Here is a 20,271-nt window from a genome sequence, read left to right as displayed (position 1 = left end):
TAATTCTATCTTTCTATTTGCCTTGCCTTCAAATGTTGTGGATGTGAAGCAGAGGTGTAAACACCATCCAAGAAATCCTCCTCTACTCTTGCCAGGTTTATGGAACATAGCACAAGCAGTATTGCGATATGAGTAAAACTTGTAGTGAGGAAGTGGATCTAAAAAAGATGTTGGCATACAGAACAGAAATGCAGAGACACGGAGTCACTCAAGCATGCTAAAAAATAAATTTGTGTTTTGCAGGCTGAACTCTCTCAATACAGGCTCATTAAAAGTTCTTGCTGCCAAATGCTGTTTGTTTTCACCTTCCGAACTGTCTGTGTTAATAATGAACAACTCCACTTGCAAGTTATTTGCATAAAGTATTGTTCCTGTCAGTGGTGCAGTGCTAGGCGAGGGTGAGAGGGAGGGCACACAGCAAATGAATTCAAGTGCCTGGTTTAACCCATTACAAAAACACTGGTGTAGTCTAGGCTGGTATGACATATTCTTGATGAAGTCCATCTTAGTAGGACTTGACAGTAGGAGGGGTTTACTTCTGTTGAGTTAGATAACTGTATTTTGCAAGTAAGACACTAAATAGTATGTCCAGGATTACTATCAGAACCTTGGTTTGTATATTGAGACTTTCCACCCCTAAACTCTTAACTTCATGTGAAACTCGATTCCTCTTGAGTCAGCTAGCTTCCTATCCTTAAGTGTTTCTACTTTCACAGATGGCTATTACATGATATCTCTCCATTCCTCTGGGAACATTGTTGTCAGCAGCTGGTGCATTCCCCATACACTTAAAGCCTCCAATGATATAGGAGTTCCACAGTAACAATGAGAATCTGTAGGAAATTTTCTGTAACATTATTAAACGGAGGAACACAAGAAAAACGCTGATTCAGGTAGTTACTGTAAAAACAACTAACATATTTTTGCTTTATTGTTTTATTGTATGTCAAATTTCACAGTTATAAATTTAACTCAAATGAAAACCCAAGGTAATCCAGAATTACTTGTCTCTCTACCATTTAATACATATCTGATAAAGGAGAGTTGGCCATTCTTCTTTCCCTGTCTACAGATGTATGTGCCCTATTCAAGATCTTTACTGATTGGAAAACTTTACTGGTCCTTTTAGCTATTGAATTGATCACAAAAAGCAATGAATTTTTCTAGTATGAAATCCTACATATCAGGATCTGAAGCATGAAAATGCTTGCAGATGACTAATTTCTATTTTACATGAAAAAAATCAGTTAAGAAAAGGCCAACAAAGCATACTAGAGGCATCAAAACACAGAAAGGAAATCTGTGCAAGTATCAAGAGTCTTCCAAATACTCAGGGGGGTGGGCTATTAGCCAGTGTGCTGTATGCAATGCTCAGAAAATGAACAATTTCTTTAATACTGTAACCACTATACCTTATAATAATGTGATTTAATAATTAAAATCTGATGCCTGCTAAAAAAGATTCACAAAGATAAGATCAGCTAACCAGAAGCTAATGGAATAGTGTAGCTGTATTAAAAATTGAATTTATGAAAGTGAATGTAATATTTGAAAATATTTCTTGTAGCTGCTGAGATTTTTTTTTTTTTGGTATATGTGTTTTGTCTAAGATTTGTAAAATACCTCTTTTTGTCTTCTGTGTGTGGTAGTTTTCAAAAAGCATTCCCTCACCTTTGCATTTTCACTCTACTTGTTTAATAATCATCTATTCTTACCAGACATTAACTACATGAATGAAGTCCCCAACGTGATCTTTGTGTCTTGTTTTCTGCCCATCAAAGATAAAAATGAACTGCCTTGCTTAAAATGCTAATCAATAACAGGCCAAATTTTATTTTTCCTTGGGCTTATTTTATTTCATTTTCTTATAAATAAACATCAGTTAGTGCAAATACAGATGTTATATATCAGAATTTAAATCTAAGAAGACAGTCATCAGATTAATTCTGTGGTCTTTTAAAATAGACTAAGATAACATAACAGCAGACAGTAGCCCTACCTGAACTGGAAATAGTCTTCTTCAAGTACAAGTATGTAACAGTACTTGAGGATACAATCATAGTGATTTACAACTATAAATATGATAAAATATAGAAATCAGTTTTCTGCTTAGTTCTTCCATAAGAATAAAAGCTAATAAACAAAAAGACCACGTACATAGTTGTATTATCTGTTTCAAATAAATGAAATAATTGTAATAAAATACAATATTTTATTATAGTTGTTGTATTATCTGTTTCAAATAAATGAAATAATTGTAATAAAATACAATATTTAATATTAAAGCTTGTGATTTTTGTAGTGTGCTATCTCTTCTGTCAAATGGTATTTAAGTTCCTTAATGGTCATATGGAAGGAGGTATCCTTAGGGCACTTACAAATATATTCTTGTCTGAATACAAAAAACATGCTTATGAATGTGTGGAACGCAAAGGTTAAGTAACACATTGGTGTTATTTATGAGTAACACATTGGTTACTTATATTTGTGTCCATTTGTTCCATGATAATAAACACTTTACTACATAAATTTTGCATTAGAACTATTAAAATTTTAATTGCTTCCTCATAGCAAGTGCATATAAACTAATACCAACAGGAATGTGATTATCTATATCTGGAACTAATATACTCCACTTTATTAAAGGTCATCTATCTATGTAATATATACCGAAATATCCCTTTAGAAAATCTTCTTTTTTTATCATCCTGTTAACATGGCATTAGCTATGAATTTAGAATTATGAATTAGAATTTGAGAACAACCCCAAATACCTGGTTTCTTCCCAGACTGACACAAATCAAATGCTTGCATCCAGACGAGCATCTTCTGTCCCAAAGTCAGTCAGTGTTTGGATCTTTATCTGCAGCTTCGTGCCCCTTTGGGTAAAATCATTTAACAACTTTGATCTTGATTTGTTGTCCTTTAAACTCGTTTTTTATTCTCATTATTTATTTTTATAATCAAGATTTCCTAAGCCCAGCCTACCTAGCTTTACACTACACAGAAAAGAGTTGGTGTCTTGGATAGAAAGCATCATTGACTAATGGCTTTATTGCTAGGGCTGTTCACTCTTACCTGCAGGCAGGCTTCAGTGGAAACCACCCAGAGCAAAATAAGATTGTCTTCAGTAGCACTGGCCTCCTGCTTGTCATACTATCATACATACTAATCGAACATGTCTATCTAACTAAAAAACAAGCAAATAGACATTGATGAAATTTGTTTGAACATCTCTCTTCTGTACTGAAAGGCTGAATACTTTCTGTAGGCCATATTTTGCTTGTGTCCCTCCCAGATGTTTTGTCTAGTAACAAATCAAATAAATGAAGCCAGCAACAAAAAATTAAAAACAAGCAGACAAAAAACCCTAAAACAGCAACAAAACCCCCCACAAGCCCAAAACCCAAACCAACAAACAAAAAATGTGCAAGTAAAGCTTTTTTCATAAATGAAATATGCACAAGCTTAGGGCACATCTTAATACCTTAATATTCAGGAAATCTGGGAGCAGCTATCCAAGCTCCTGACAACAGCTGGTAGAGGCTCAGCCAGTTCAAAGCATAAGCAGAAAAAGTTTAGGTCTGTCTGGCCTTTCCCACAAAGACATAACCTAACTTCCTGTGAGATCTGCTAAAGTCTTAACTACTGCTTTAGCTTTCCATATTCAATCACTGAAACTCTATCAAAGCAGCAGCTGCTGTAATCCAGAATGAACAGGAATCATATCTTTTACCTCATATTCTTTAGTTTCAGTAATGACCTTGGATATTTTTTAATCCTGAAGTGTTCTCTGTTGCATGTAGAATCTCATTTTCTTATTAGTTTATGACATGAGTGATGTATATACAAAAATGGAGGCCCATTTAATCCATTTTTCTTTTCTTCACAAGGGAATACTTCTAGCCTAGAAACTATTTCAGAAAACATACCAAATATGTTTGTTACTGGTTATTCTTCTTTCTCTGTAGGAAGGTAAATTAAATAGATTTAGTAAAGTAATCTATTTCCTAGCTATTAAAAAAATGGAAATAATTATATTAATTTTAAAAGTTTGTTGAAATTAAATATGCACAGATGATCTATTTGTTACAAGATTGCACTGACATATATCTCATCTAAAGCTATTAATATTAATGTCTTAAAAATATTAAATAGTTATGTTGGAACATGAAATAGTTATGCATTTCCTGTATTTCATTTATTGCTGTTGTGTCTCAAATTTTGTGCAGGCATAGGTGGTTGAATAGTTAGGCTTAGAAGGGGTCTCTGGAGATCGTCCAGTCCAAACCCCTGCCAAGGCAGGGCCACCCAGAGCAGGTGACACAGGAGCACATCCAGGTGGATGTTAAGTGTCTCAAGGGAGGGGGACTCCACAGCCTCCCTGGGCAGCCTTTTCCAGTGCTATGCCACCCTCAACATAAAGAAGGTCTTCCTCATGTGAAGGTGAAACTGTTTCAGTTTTAGTTTATGGCCATTGTTCCTTGTCCTGTCACTGGGCACCACAGAAAAGTCTGGCATCATCCTCTTGGCACCTGCCCTTGAAATATTTATATGTATTGATGAGATCCACTTCCAGTCTTCTTTTCTCTAGACTAAACACTATGCTAGATGTTGCATATAAATGTATTAACACATAGTCCCTACCCTGAAAAGTTTTAAATGGAAATAATCAAAGCAAGAAGTGGAGGTAAGACTTAAATTTCTACATTTCATACTTTAAAGGCAGTTGGTTAAGATGAGTGAGGTAACTGGTTTGAGGTAAGGGACAAAAGGCAAATTTCTTTCTTTTTTTTTTTTTCTTTTCTTTTTTTTTTTTTTCTGGATATCATCCTCATTTTAAGAGCACTGTCATACAATCTTTTCTTTTTTCTTTTTCTTTTCTTTTTCTTTTTTTTTCTTTTTTGTCAGCAAAAAGCTGTAATGGTGCTCACTGACGGGAGAACAAATGCGTTAAAATCACAAGAACAGAACAATTAGACATTGCCTTTTTGGTCAAGATGTTTCCTGGCTTCAGGAACCATCCTGTTCTCGTAATGAAGGTTCTAAGGATGCTGTTTTGTTCAGCATTTTATCCAGATTTTACCTCTGTCACAGTGGGAAGGTACAAGGCAGGAGCACAAGAGAAGGTTCGTACCCAACTCTCAGAATAAAGTAAATCCCTAACAACTCAGGATATATGGACTGACAGGGGGCCATGCCTTTCTGCTCCTCTCCACTCTCCACTCATGACAGAATTGATATGTTCCTCCTATTGTGATCCAATGCAGAGTTCTCCTTTTTCTACTTATTCTCAGGATTGCAGAGATGTACAATAACTCTTGTCAGAGTTTGCTTTCTATAAAAACAAAAAAAACAGAAAAAAAAAGTTTTCAATTTATTTGCAATGTAAAAATTTTTTTTTGTTATTGTTTCAGGACACAGCAGGCCAGGAGAGATACAGAACAATTACCACAGCTTACTACCGGGGTGCAATGGGCTTCATTTTAATGTATGACATCACAAATGAGGACTCTTTCAATGCTGTGCAGGATTGGTAAGTAAAAACTGGAATTAATGTTAAATATCAGAGAATACGTGTGATATCACTTATCTGCTGTGACAGTGCAAATTGTTTTGGAAAACTTATTTCCAAATTCAGTGCTCAAGCATTCCTATACCCAAATATATAGTGGTGGGGTTTTTTTCAGTTGGGAAAGTCAATGAATATTTTAAAATGTTTTGCATATAATTAATTGTAACCATTGTGTTTTCTGTAATTTCAGTTCATGTACCTTATTGATACTACTAAATCCAGCAACATGCTAATGTGGAGACTCACTGCTAAGATATCAGAAACTGTTTCCATACTTTATGGAAAAAAATGAGATACCATGTTTGAGGGTCATTCGTGAATTTAATTTTTCATCATGTTGCTTTTAACCATAGCCCAATATACATTGTTATGTCAGTTCTGTGAATCAAGTGTTAAGATGAGCTAACTTTATTAGAATAGCAGAACCTAGAACGGCTGGAACTTACATTACCTGGAGTTATGTGAATGTCCAGATGTCTCCATAAAAGTGGAGACATCATTTTAATCACACGTGTCAGTCAGCATCCAGACAATTCAAAGCTTTTTTAAATAAAACTAACCTAAAAGGAAAGCCAGAGTTTCCCTAAGTGACTTTCTTTTTACTTTACAAGTTATTTTGATATCCAAGAGCCTTCCAGCAGTTCTCTAAGTGATATGAACAACATTTGTCATGTGTGCTCCACATCCTCTCTTGCATGCAAGTTCCCACGGGACAGGTGTGTTTGAAAGAGAATTTTGTTCAGAGTTTGTGTGATTTGTTCAGTATATTTACTTGGCTTTTTAAAAATTTATTTTATTCTATGCTCTACTGAGTACTTCTTTCAGGACAAACAAGGTCAGAAACATGTTTCACACTTAAAGAGTAGTAATGCTCTGATGCCTGTTTTTAACAGAAATTGTTGCGTAGCATTAAACCATCCAAGAAAAAGAATTTTCTCTCTTTCACACTCTTTGACTTATTATTGTGGTAGAAAGTGTCACAGAACCCATGGAGCACTTTCCCTCTCAACACCTGGAGTTTTTCTTGCTCTGTATTAGCTGAGATTGGTAATTTATCACTCTGAAAATAATAAATGATAACCTTAGCTTGACTCTGCTGAAATGAAATGGGATCTTGGGTTGCCTAACATTTCCCATGTAAGCACCAGGGGAAAGAGCCAGCTCCAGACTGTGTCCCTTCTTTTCTCCATCAAGTTATCTGTATGACTCCACAACAAATTGCTCTTGTGAGCAACTCCCTCCATTTATGAATCAATAAGCTTGCATGACTATTATAGACTGGTAACTATCTTTGGACAATTGAATGTTTCCGAGTGGAGACTGCTTGATACTCCAAGAGGAAGGAACCTTTGCTCCCTATGAGTTGTTATGCCAAAGGGATGTTTTGCCAATATTGTACAAGCTGGAAACATCATGTGAGTAGTTGCTGTTACACATTTGTGAGTACTGCTCTATTCAACTGTGTGAGACAGAATCTCCTACCTAACAGGAGGTAGCTGAAAGTGTTAATTCAGAGATGCTGCTGTGAAAGTTTAACAAAAACAGGGAATCAAGGAATACACCAATCTCCCTGCTGAACCTGCAGATGTGACTGCCAAAAGCACTGCTTCCTGGCCCTGCCAGATGAAGCACTTTCTTGCTTTGCCCTGTTTTTCATTGTCCATGGGCTCATTCTATTCTAGCACTGGGTTAACTGGGTGATAATGTCTTGTCTAGGACCAGCTGTGATCTGAAAATTTCATTGTCCCTTCTCCAGGCAGACCAGATGGCATGCCATGTATTATCTCTCTTCCTCTAACACAAAGACTTCTTTTATAGCAAGTGTAAATATGAGTACTTACTATTAATTTTCCCACCTGTTTGTTTTCCAGTCTCCTAGATCTGTTATGTTTGGCACTCTTTGTCTCCTGGCAAAAAGTAACTAGGCTTCATACTAGTTAAAAAGAAAAAAGTTACTGTAAAATGAAGCAAGAAATATTTAAAAGCTATGGAGTTCTTAAATAGATTCATAATGAAATATGATTCTTCTGTAATTTTTATCTAGAAGTTTTACAAACCATCGACAGCTCTGATAGAAATTTGGTAGAAAGAAGGGGTTGCAGTATTATGTGTCGAGAGCTACTGAGAAGTCATCTGCATGATGAAAGGAATGATAGATAAGCTGAATGTCTCACTTGTCAGTACGAGACATAGATTTTCCTGTTATTTGTATTTTTAATGTCATAAGCCCAGTTGCTGCTCTGCTGTTCCTCCTTTTTTTCATTACTCCCATCTCACAGCTCATAATTAATTTTGATCAGCCCTGGCTTCAATTTTGGTAGTAATTAAAAACCTACAGCTTGCTTCTGAGTGTGAGAAAAGTTAAAGATAACTGGCAATTACCAATGCTGCAAAAAAGCAGGCATGGCTATGTGCAGATATCCATGTCTTTCTGAAAGTTAGGGCAGGAGAGAGCATGAGCTTTTAAGTCCTTTCAAGGCTTAAAGTGCTTTTCTCTGTGATAAATGTGCCTCTCTAAGCAGTAGTGCCATTTCATATATATGCACACAGGTCATATCTGAATTCAAATCACATCACAAGACTTGATCTAGAAACTGCACTGCAGTCAGAACAATGAATCTACAAGTATCTTTTAGATTTGGATAAAGGACTTCCGTTTAAAATGTGTGTTGGGATGATTTTTTATATTAAAAGGTATTTTTTTGGCCTAAAATATGACTGACATTTCTCCTTTTTAACTACAGGTACAGATGAATAATAGTTGTATCTCTAGATGACGTATCTAAGTCAGCATAAATCTATTCAGCTGTGAAAAATTCTATAGCCAATGTGACTATTACCATTTTACATTAAAAAGATCAGTATCCATAATTTTATCTAAATCTATTAGCACCTATGTATAATATGTAGCCAAGAATTCAGAGAGAGTGGATTTGTGCTGAAAGTCGGTCTGCTAGCAAAAACAGCACATCAAACATGCTTTGACTCAGCAGTTCTCCTATGGAACTCTCCCCCAGGGTTTGAAGCTGCTTTTGCTAAGAGGCTTTTTCTTTCAGAAGTGCAGCTAATGCTGCAAGATGTGTGCCTTGAAATAGCTTGATGCGCATTGGTCATGCCACCCTAAAGGATGAAGATTTGGGGAATATTTATTTATTTCCTTTAACTAGGAATCAGTTGTAGGGCATCATTTTCTGCTTGCCTGAGTTCTAAATTAGAAAAAGAGTATAACCAAATAACCAAAACTTTCCATTTAGCTGAATTCTTAAGATAGCATCCACACATGTTTCAAGAAACTGGTCTAGTGGGATCTATTTTCTTTAGAAATTCCTTCTAATTAAATCTGAAGGGGAAATAGGTAAATGTCAAGAGTGGCTCGATGCCACTTCAGTGTGTATTTTTTAGTTTAGCTGTAATGTCACAGTGCTTGCATTAATTCCTGTTTTATCCTACCACCTGTAGCATCTATCTTTGTTAGCATTTTCCTTCTATACATTTCACTAGGACATATTATGCCTTTTCATCTTTGTGTTTCAGTCCACATAAGTTTCAGCCTTTATGGCAGTGGTCCCTTATGGTAGAAAGGAGAGGGTGAAGGCTTTGTACTGTCTTTGCAAGTGGTATCAACTCAATATGCTGAGTTCTATAGAAGTTCCAGGGAAATTAATGCCTCTGAGTTGAAGTTAAACCTGTTTTTATGAATACTTTTCTGGACTTCTAATGAATGAATGGGAACGAATTGAAATATCCTTATATTCAGCATGTTTCTAATGCAGTATCTTCACCTAGGTCAGAAACAGCAGGTATCTAAAACATGATCTAAAAGGCTGAAGTTTTGTGTTCCAGGCTGAAATCCTAGTGTGACACTTCTCTGGGTCTGAAGGCTGAATGGGGATAGAGCACATGGTATACAGCTTTTTACACTCACTTTAAGTTGCTCCTCTGCACCTGAAAACATTGTCTCAACTACAGATGTTTGTCCAGCAATATCTTTATCACTGTCAGGTGACTGCTGAAGACACTGCTGTGGAAGGCTTCCTTGTGCATGAATTAAAAATTTGAGAATTCCACATTGCTGAAGTCTCAGATTTAGGGTTGCTTCATCAGGAAGCACATAAGGTTGAAGGGGTCTAAGGCTTTTAGCTGTTGAAGTGTTCAGATGATCTGTGTTGTGTAAACCTGTCAAAGGCTAAAAAACAGTTCTTCCTGCATTTTTGGCTGAGGTCTACGGGAGCAGGGAGGACAGTATGCTATGAAACACATTGATTACCCTCACCCTTTAAAAAAATATAGCATTTGTGAAAAATTATATGATGGATGGTTTTTAATGTCCCTGTTGGAATGATTATGGTTACACGTCTTCTTAAAGAATTCAGAAGGTCTTCCATGAAAGACACTTCCTTTCCTTTTCTTTTTTGCTTTTTTCTAAGGTGTCATTTTAACTGCCCTCTTCTCCCCCTGCCACAGTCTGCTCAAGATCATCATCTTTGAGAAGAAATCAGCTGTCAGAAGATCCTGTCTATTTCATGAGGTGACAGAGCCTCAGTTCACAGCAGACAATTTGTGATTTTAAGAACTCTATCACACTCTGTTTACTTCTGTATACAGACAAATTATTTGCAGAATTTAGTACCAACCAATATACTCAGAACAGCATGAAAACTATTTTAATTTCAAATTAAAGACTGAATTAAATACTGATTGTACATTCTTCATCTGTGCCTATAACACATGGGAGGTAGTTACTGGGAAGTGGGTTTAGGGAAAGAGAATAGGAATGAAACACCACCCAGCAGATAAGACCAGAGCACATCCTGAGCTGTAACGTAACCGGGGGCTTGTAATCACAATCCCCGGCGTGCCCTCGGGCAGAGGGGACGCAGCGTTGGCCTCCACAGCGTCCTCGCTGCACGGCTCAGTGGAACCGGCGTGGGATGGGTGCGATGGGCGCTGGCTCCTCCTCAGAGGAAGCACGTCGGGCAGCCGATGATCAGGCTGGCGTCTGCCCGGAGGCAAAGAAGGCGGGAGGGGCTCCTGGTGTGAGTTCCAACAGGTTTATTTGCAGGAGGGACCAGGGACCAGCAAAAAGCCCCGAGGAGACGCGGGCTAGCCCCCTTTATGGGGGAGTGGAGCAAGGCAGGGAAAGGGAAAACAACCAATGGGGTACAAGCAGAGGGGAGGATACAATTTTTCAGAACAAATGGGGAAAACAGGGAGGCAGGAGTCATAACAGGGAACCAATTAATAACTACAAAGGGAGAACTTTCTGGAACAGGGGGAGGTAATTTAGGATTGGGAGCCACCCAGGGGGAGGTAACCTAGACCTCAGTGATCTCTTCTGGTGACTGACATTTGATGGTTTCAGCCCGAGAGCAGGCTGAGCCACCCCAACAGAGCTGTGCAATATCACTTTAGACATTACTAAAAATATAGGGAAGAGGTGTTCTTGTGACATACATGTCTTGATTCAATTATTCAGGGTATCATTTTAGATGGTTTTAAAGCAGAACCTTAGAAAGTGTCCATGCTACTATCAATTCAAGATAATACTGAGAATTAAGGCATGAAAAACATTAAATTCTTCAACATGGCATTTGAGTACTGGATTTACTAGATATGTCAGTAGTAGTTGTCATTCTGCAACAACATAGTGGAAAAAATTCTTCCATTTCTTTGAACTTTTTCTGTCCATTCAACACATTAACTGAACTAAAAGTTGGCAGCTACAGCTACAGTGCACTAGAAACTGGGGGGTTTATGTATTCTGTTATGTCTTCTAATGGAAGATACGATGTCATTTTTTAATTGTCATTGAGGGAAAAGAAAAACCCAAACTGGAAATGACATTAGCATGTTATGGGTAAATGTAAGAAGTCCTCAAAGCAACCTAAGCCATTAAGTTAATGTCAGCACTGCTGGACACATTTCTAAAGGGCGTATGTTCATACCTTTCTTTCACATCTAAAATTTCAGTCTAATATTCATGCATAACACAAGTTTGATCTATAGACAGGCTATTTTTCTTTTGTCTCTCAATACTGAACCTAGTTCTATCATTTAAGAAAAATCCATTATTTGCTGTATACCAGGGAACAAATCTGGAAAGTGCCCTTGGGCAAATTTAACCCCCATGTCTCTTTGCCAAGGCACATGACCTGCCATGCAGCGCAGCTGATGGGGTCCTGTGGCACGGAGGACAGACACGTGCTGTGTGTATCAGCACCCACGTGCGTCCTCGGGAGCCCTGTCCCCAGGGACAGAGCCCGGACACAGAGGCACTGTGCCCACTGGTGACCTATGCGCAAGCTGAGTGTCTGCCATGGGGCTGGCAGCAACCTCAGCACAGACACACAGCTGTGAGACAGCTGGAAAAATACTCCAATGGACCAGGCTGGTGTTAAATGCACATATAACTTATGCTGTATTATATTATAAACACGCACACACACATACATATATATAAAATAACTTGTGCTAGATATCAACACATATTTAAGCAGGTTCCCTTGGGTTGCTTTTGACATATTCATAGTTTTCAGCCACTGAGCAGTGAGGAGTTACATGCTGGTGGATAGTCATTCTCCTACTTACAGCAAAAGATACACAATTTATATTCTGTGATAAAAAAGAGTGAAATTTATCACAGTATGATATTATGCTTTCATTTCTTTCTAAGTCTTTCATCTGCACCATGGATAAGGGGAAAGAGAAATAGAGTTATTTATGGACTTAAATATAAGAAAAAAAATGTATTTTGCAATTTGAAGTATTGATAGGATTTGAAATTACATGAAATTTACCATTTTCTCTTTAATGCTTACTATTGGAAATGTACTTTTTGATGCACAAAATAGCTCTGAAATTCTTTTCACTTTTTATCTTCACTCTTTATTACTGTAAGAAGGACAGAAACCAGTGGCAAAATAGGTATTTTTTCTAAAAAAGAAATTTTTTAGTTTAAAAATTTTATGGAAACATTTGTGAAAAATTATTCTTGGTGGAAGAAATATGTTTTAAAACTGTGTATTCCAGGCCAGTTTGCTTAGCCATTTTTCACCCATAGTTTGCTTCATAATTCCTGTTGTAGGAAATTGCACACATGAAACAGTTCTCTGAGATGACGTCTTATCTTTTCCCTCAAAAATCTGTCATCAAACTTCATCTCACAAATGCTAAATTGGTGCTAGCTCAAACTGCCTACATGCTTTCCCGTGTTAAGACCCACTCCAATGTCTTCCACAATGTTTCTCCCAACATATCCAAAAAAAAGGTATCCCCATTTAGCCTCCATGTCTCAAATTTCAAATTGAAGGGCAGGGCATAGACCTGGATATTGGAGGAATAGTATATACTGCAATTGAGTTCTCCTAAAAAAGAAAAGAAACCTGTATGTAGTATGGAAAGGAGAGAAAATGTTGCAAATAGATCATTCAGGTTTTTTACAGGTCTATAATTTTCAGAAGATCACACATGATAGACTAACAAAAAATATTTGGTGTTATCCAAAGTATTTCATAAAGTCATAGAATCATAGAATATGTTGAGTTGGAAGAGACCAGTCGGGATTATCAGATCCAACTCCTGGCCCTGTGCAGGACACCCCAAGAGTAACATCCTGTGCCTGAGAGCATTGTCCAAACACTTACTAAATTCTATCAGGATTGGTGCTGTGACCACTTCCCCTGGGAGTCTGTCCCAGTGCCCAACCACCCTCTGGGTGGCTAACCTTGTCCTGATAAAGTAAACTTCCCCTGAGTAAGTTTCATGATTTTTCCTCGGGTCTTGTCACAGGTGACAGCAGTGAAGTGATCAGTGCCTGCCCCTCCACTTCCCCTCACGAGGATGTTGAAGACCACAGTGAGGTCTCTTCTCAGTCTTCTCTAGGCTGAACAGAACAAGTGATCTCAGCTGCTCCTCATATGGCTTCACTTCCAGACTTTCACCATCCTCTTGTCCGTGCTCTGGATGTTTTCTAATAGCTTGATATCTTTCTTATATTGTGGCCCTGAGGACTCGAGGTGAGGCTGCCCCAGTGCAGAGCAGAGGGGACAATCCCCTCCCTTGCCCGGCTGGTGATGCTGTGCCTGATGCCCCCCAGGACACAGCTGACCCTCCTGGCTGCCTGACTCTAAGTTTTGTACATGCCATAAAATATTACCCTCTCTTATCACTGACGTGGCCAATGCATGGCTTTAGGACAGCTCTTCATGAAAAAAGACAAACATATACCTATTTTTCTAAAGGCTTTTCTTGATAGCATTTAATGTTAGGATTAACCACCACACTAGCCTGAACTACATTGTTTTGATGAAGATACTTACATTATTCTTCCTACTAAACCCTAAAGTTAAATATGCACATTACAAATAGGAATTTAGGCAAATCCTTATCAAAGTGGTTTGTGTCTAGAAAATAGTAGACCTTTGACTTAAAAGTACAAACTCCTGAGAAAATGGTTTTTTGTAGGTTTACTGTCCAAAAAATAATTAATTCATTATACAGTTAATCAGGAAAGACAGATGTTAAGTTTTCATGGCATTTTTCGTTCTTGCCTATCTTTATGTCTTTAAACCATAGAAAGAAACATGTTTGTGGAACAGAAATTTTTTGTATGTGGTTCTTGGTCCTATTATCTCTTACTCACACTTGCTCCTTTCATTCATTTTGTTGGGGGACTAAGGGCTTCTGCAGAAGGTTTTATATCTCTCCTTTGAACTTCCTTCACTGTAGATGTGACATTTTCTTAGATTCTAGGCAGCCACCCAGTATCAAGGTGTCCATTCAGCTGTCCTCAGCTGCATCAAACCTTACTAATGCTGCCAGTGGGAAGTCTAATAAGAAAAAGAAATAAATACTGACAGAGTTCCCTCAGGGTGCTTTGTGTCTTTCTTTTCCCTCTAATCTGAGCTTGGGCAGTACAGTCAGTAAGTCGCTGACAGGAATCATGCACCCAGGTCCTACTCAGTCACCAACTGGTAAGTGCAGCTCCTCAGTGGAGGTAGTCTCAGTAACACGATTCAGGATTAAGTCACTTTCAACTTGCACTGGACCTAATTGGCTAAAATAACCTTTTATTTATCTGTATCTGTATGTATCAGCTGACATGCTATTTGATTAGGACAGCTGTTGGCCATTACTAGACATGAGCTATTACCACCACATTGCAGCCTCCTTGTTAGCACCAGCTGCAGACTGGCAGCTACATCATGAGTGTGGCTGCACCTTCTCTACAGCTGCCACCCCTGCAGATAAGGGCTGCAGTTCTGGGGATCAATCTCTTCTTGTTATTTCTGGTCTGTGGTAAGGAAGGTTGAATCCCTCCTTTCCTAAGACCTTTTTCCTCAGTCATAAACATGTGTCAGTATGTCTGATATGAAATGACGAGAATCTTTTATCTGGGAAAACATGACAAACTAGCAAATTATGTGTCACTCCTACCTACATCTGGCAAGAGCAGAGCCCTGGCTTAACTATCCCCATAAACTTGTTTTGTTGGACTGGAAATTTCACAGTGGAGATTGATTATGCAGCTGATGAAGCAGGGTAAATACTCGGCCATTCAGAGAACTGGTGTTCAATAAAGGAGGTGTCTTCCAATCTGTACGACATTCTGCTCTTCTTCAGATATTGTCACTGAGGGTTACACTGAGGTAGATAGAAGAAAACAAGATGATCAGATAAGTGTCTAAATGCTTCTGTGCTGAACATCTATCCATTAATTAGATTATGCTAAGTTACTCTTAATGAGATTTTCAGTTTTGTCTGTTTTTTACTATGATAATGCTTTTATTTTTCAAAGGGTTAAAGTGGAAAATACCTCTGACAGGCTAGTGGTGTGCTGCTGGAGTTAATCAGAAAGATAAACAAACTTAGGGATGGTAAAATATAACAGTATGCTAAAGAAGGTATATGAAATACTGAGTCTAATATTTAGCAAGTCTGTCCATTTTATAGTTGCACATAGTCAATAGTAAAAAAACCAAACCCTAGTATGTTATAATCAACTCACAATGTTTATTTTTGTTAGTAATAAAAGTCATACAATCTTGTGGCAATAATAGTTTTTATTGGCTGAGGATACACTCTTCTTATCTCCCTGTAACTGTGTTGACAGAGTTACACTGTCACTCAGCATTCCCAAATGAAAACTCTGCTGCCAGCCAACAACACGAGTCCAATCAGTGACTTATTAATATCCCTGAACAGTTTCCACTCTCAGCTGAACCTGCAGATTATTTACGTTTCTCAGGGCCCTAATATTCTGATTCTGTTACTCTTAACTGCGGAGGAATACTGTGATCCCTGTACCAGAGTCGAAGCTTGAGATTTGCTGATGGAGCTGTTCCTTTGGGGTTTCAATTTTGCAGAGATCTTTTGTTGATTGGGATACCTCAGTAGCATTAAAACTGCAGTTTTTTTCATGCAGCCCGGATGATTTTTGTTCAAAATGTCAAAAAAAACCAGACTATATGAGTTAGTAGCAAAGCAGTGTACAACTTTGTGGGCAATATGAAGTTTGAGTTCCCCTCCCTCATGAATGTTCTCACTTCTTCTCCCCTCTCCCCTCCTTTCCTCTGCACATGATTTCAAGATGTCCTGTTTCAAGTGTTAAGCCTTGGCTGTTGTGCCAGTATGTTATCTATGTGAGGTACAGGCTGTACATGGGCGAGTACAACAAGTTTTATTGAAATTCATCCCTCTGATCAAAAAGTGCCATTAATGTTCTTGAAACATAAACTGCAACGTGACACAGCAATATAACCTGCTGGTAGTGGTTATTTTCAGAGCATACTCAGATGCAAGTTAGGTCTGACCTGCAAGTAAAGCAACCTTTAGGTTGTCTTTCATCAGAACGTTGCAAGACCTTGACCATTAAACTAAGGCATTTGTAGTGAATGCTTAATAATGAAGGTTTCCAACCTTTAAGTCAATTTTTTTTCCCTATCCCATTTGTTGTACTGTGCTAACTAACTGTAGAATTCTGTTAAGAAAATAAAGCTTTAATTGTAACTACAGTTTAGTACCATGATCATTGTGCCAAGGATCCCTAAAAGAACCTGTGTTTCCTCTTAGTGTCAGGCAACAGCATGTTAAAGACAAAGAAACATTTCTGATTTGGTAGATTTATGAATATAAAGTCATTATAAAATACAAAGAAGTGAAAAGATCTTTTTAATCCTAATTAGAGTTTCTGCTTCTACCTGCTGCTTGCTCATGTTTCCCACAATACAAGAGGCATTACAGTCTCCTTAAGTAGGACAGAAACACCTGCCTGTTATTTGGGCCACAATTTTGGATGGCTATTAAATATGCTTTAGCAGAAAACATACTTAACAGCACTGAATTTCTCCAGACATTGTGAGATACACTTGCAGAACTGACAATAAAAACTGCACTTTGAAGGTCACAGACTGGTGATAAAACTCCCCAGAGGGCCCAGAGGAGGGACTGTCTTTCAGCTTTAATCCTTCTCTGTGCTGACCACCAAGCAACTGAGGACCGCCTCAGTGGCTGAATATGTTGCAGTTGCCTTTGGCAAATAATGCAGCAGCTCGGAAACATGCGAGCAAGCTGAGATGTCCCAGGGAGAGTCTGGGATAACAGTATTTCCAGTACGTAAATTAAATTTGCTTTACCCACTTGGATACCACTCTGCAGTGCTCAGTTCTGCATACAAATTATTCCTGCAGAGTTATGCAGTTGTCCCTGAGATTGGATGCAGGATACATTGTGTCAGCAGTTTAGGAATGACCATCGCAAGGGGTCAGGCAGTGACAGCTCAGTGGTTACATGTGTCAAGTCTTTAATTGCTTCCTCTTTGCTTCAGCTGGAGGTAGAAAGAGCTGTGGTTCTATTTAACTTGGGGAGAGGGAAGTAGAAGGTGTTGGTCTGTGTGCAACTCTGGGAAATAGCAAGGAAAGTGTAGGAAAACAGATGCTGCTGAGTAGCAGGTTAGTTTTTACTCTACCAAGGGCAGTAGTGACTTTATCCTTTCTTCTTTCTTGATACCATTGGGATTTTTAAAAAATCGAACTAGAAGTTGATCCCCACATGAAAACATGAGAGAAGTTGTAGCTGTCCAATGTTCACAGCAGGGAAGACTTTCCTAAGCTCTTCACTTCCCTCTGCTTGTAGCAAACGTGCTCTGCCATAGGTTCACATCATGAGTAACTCCAAGGGGAAGAATAAATCAATGTGTTTGATCTTCAATTGCCTTCTCCCACTCATACAATACAACTCTATTTACACTGCTTTGTTCACAGCAAGTGCAAAGAAAGTGTTATATCAATTAAAAGGCAATTTATAGGGAATGGCTCCCTTGAAAAACCGTAATACTGACAAAATTTATTTCAGGCCCAGTTTGCAGACTAATCTGTATGACATCTTCAGTTTTTCCATATCTGCATGACATCACTAGTCTTGTTTTTTAAAATGGGCCTTTTAGAGGTACACTAAGCAAGAAAACTAGCATCTGTCACATGAGGTGCTTGTTTTTTCCTATTGTTCCTGGAAGGAAAAACTCTGTAGCAAATCCATATTAACTGAACACATAAAGTTCTTACTTAGATATGTGTGTACAGTAGCACAGGCAAAGTGTACTAAAGAAAGTAAAAGCAGAGAAAAAACAACAAGTAAATTCTGTTTCAAAACAATTCTGAAGAAAGAACAAGACTCCAGCAGTTTCTTTTACTGGTCAGTGAGAGGAGCCTGTGTATTACAGCTCACTTGCTACAAGCAAGGAAGTAACCGAACTGACTGTTACACCCTGTGGGAGAAAGGGAGAGAACAAAATATGAGCCAGGCAGAATGGACGGGAATGCAAACCCTCCTTTGATGTAATATTTAGCATTAGTCCTTTCAGTATAACAGAGCTGAGTGTTACAGCCTCTGGGAGAAAGGGAGAGAACAAAATATGAGCCAGCCAGAATGGACGCAGTGCAAACCTTCCTTTGATGTAATATTTAGTATCAGTCCTTTTGGTTTTGCTTGCTTGGAGAGATCAGCAAATACACCATTAAGACTCAATGATAAGAAACCTGGATCTGCAAAAAAAAAAAAAAAAAAGAAAAGAAAAAGAAAAAGAAAAAGAAATTCGTAGATTAAAATTGTATATTTAAGCTGTGGTAAAGTTGAGAGAAATAACAAGTATCACTTCTGTGTTATATTTTTAGACTCACAAATTGAAGTTAGCCATTTTAGCCTCTCTCCGTATTTAGTACAGCCTTTTTAATCTACATTTTTCTGAGCTTTCAAACTACAAATGCTCAATTCTTTGCATAGATGTTAAAGTCATAATTCTAAGCAGATTTAAAGACATTTTCTTCATACATCAAGGAAAATCAACATTGGTAGTTCAGCTAAAATACAAATGCTTATCCAGTTTTTATAATCTCAGAGTTGTGTTGTCTATGCATATTTGAGTGAGTAGATTACGAAATATAGAGAAGTAACTAAGAATGATTAGGAAATGTTGCCTCTAGCAACTGATACAATATCTGTTAAGAGAGATTTATATTCTGAAAGTCATGGGTGTTTAAAATGACTTTCCAGTCTCCATGGAAACTCTTTACTGGGTTAGTTACTGCAGTCACAGCTTAGATATAGAAACAAAAGCAAGGGTACAATGGCTAGAGGGAAAGTCTGGGTTTATCTGAGGTTGTTAAAGGGCTTTTCATAGTGTCTACCATAGTAAACCAGTCTTCCAATCTGGTTGGCTATCAAAAAACCAAAAACTAATCTTTTTCTCACATTTAAGTTAAGGTTTTAAAGTTTAAATAGTTAATTAGGTGTCTTCAATTTTGCTTTCCCATAAGAGAGAACTCTCAGGGCTCATATTTTCAAAAAAGTTTGGGATACATTACAAGATGTTTTATGAGACTATCTAAAGTGTAAGCTTTGAGCTAAAGCCGAATTTGTTTTATCTTTCCTGATAAAGTCATACAAGGAAAATCTATTCAGAGCTTACAGCTGTCAGCTTTATTTGAAATGTCTGAGGAAGAAGAAGGGAACTGTGGAAGAAAGGGACAGAACTGTGGTTCTTGTTAAGATTACAAAAAGCGATGCTGATCTACTCAGCAAAGAGGGAGTGCAGACAGAGAAAGTCAATGGTCTGAGGCCCTGTTTCTTTTTTGGAGAAGACGGCAAAATCCCAAATGAACAGAAAGGAAGTTTTTAAAGAAGGGGTCTGAAAAAAGAAATCGGTTCTCTAAGTCAGCCAAGGAGAAGCAAAGTTGTCTGTCCGGAGCGGTAGCTATGTTGAAGAGTAGATACATTTTTTGGCAGAGAAGAACTGGAATGCAATCAGACATCCTTCAGAGTTTTCCTCAAGCTATCTTCTGCAGCAGCTACATCCTTCAGAGTTTTCCTCAAGCTATCTTCTGCAGCAGCTGAAGGGCAGAAACTCTTGCCAAGGACCACAGCACTGGCAGTGGAGTGGGGAGCATAGATCTGTGGGAGATATTGCAGGGACCTGTGGGAAGCAGAATATGCCATTAATCAGAGGGGGTTGAGTGAGAGCTGTGGAATCAGGCAGTTTGAGCACCCACTGTGACTGGGATGAAGCAGGAAATCTCACATACTAAAATCACTGGGGAATGGTTGCTGGAAGCTTGTCTTTGTTTATTATTTCTGTTATTGATCTTTATTTAACTCCCCTCATGCTGATTTCCCTCGTAAGTCTCTACTGCATCACCTTAAAA

The 20,271-nt window shown here is 38.1% G+C and overlaps 1 protein-coding gene across 1 annotated transcript in view; it reads left to right on the top strand.

Moving 5' to 3' along the window:
- Nucleotides 1-20,271, top strand: part of RAB3C (RAB3C, member RAS oncogene family) — a gene marked incomplete at both ends in the record, with an annotated part of 117,943 nt that overhangs the window by 55,448 nt on the left and 42,224 nt on the right. The window contains one exon of the mRNA XM_082301197.1: nt 5,418-5,536. Within this exon, the coding sequence (XP_082157323.1) occupies nt 5,418-5,536 (119 nt within the window). The remainder of the gene's footprint in view (nt 1-5,417; nt 5,537-20,271) is intronic.

This window comes from Coloeus monedula, assembly GCF_965178545.1.
Source record: "Coloeus monedula genome assembly, chromosome: Z".
NCBI classification, from domain to species: domain Eukaryota; kingdom Metazoa; phylum Chordata; class Aves; order Passeriformes; family Corvidae; genus Coloeus; species Coloeus monedula.
The sequence above is the reverse complement of the archived record's forward strand: the minus strand, read 5'-3'. Positions and strand labels throughout refer to the sequence as shown.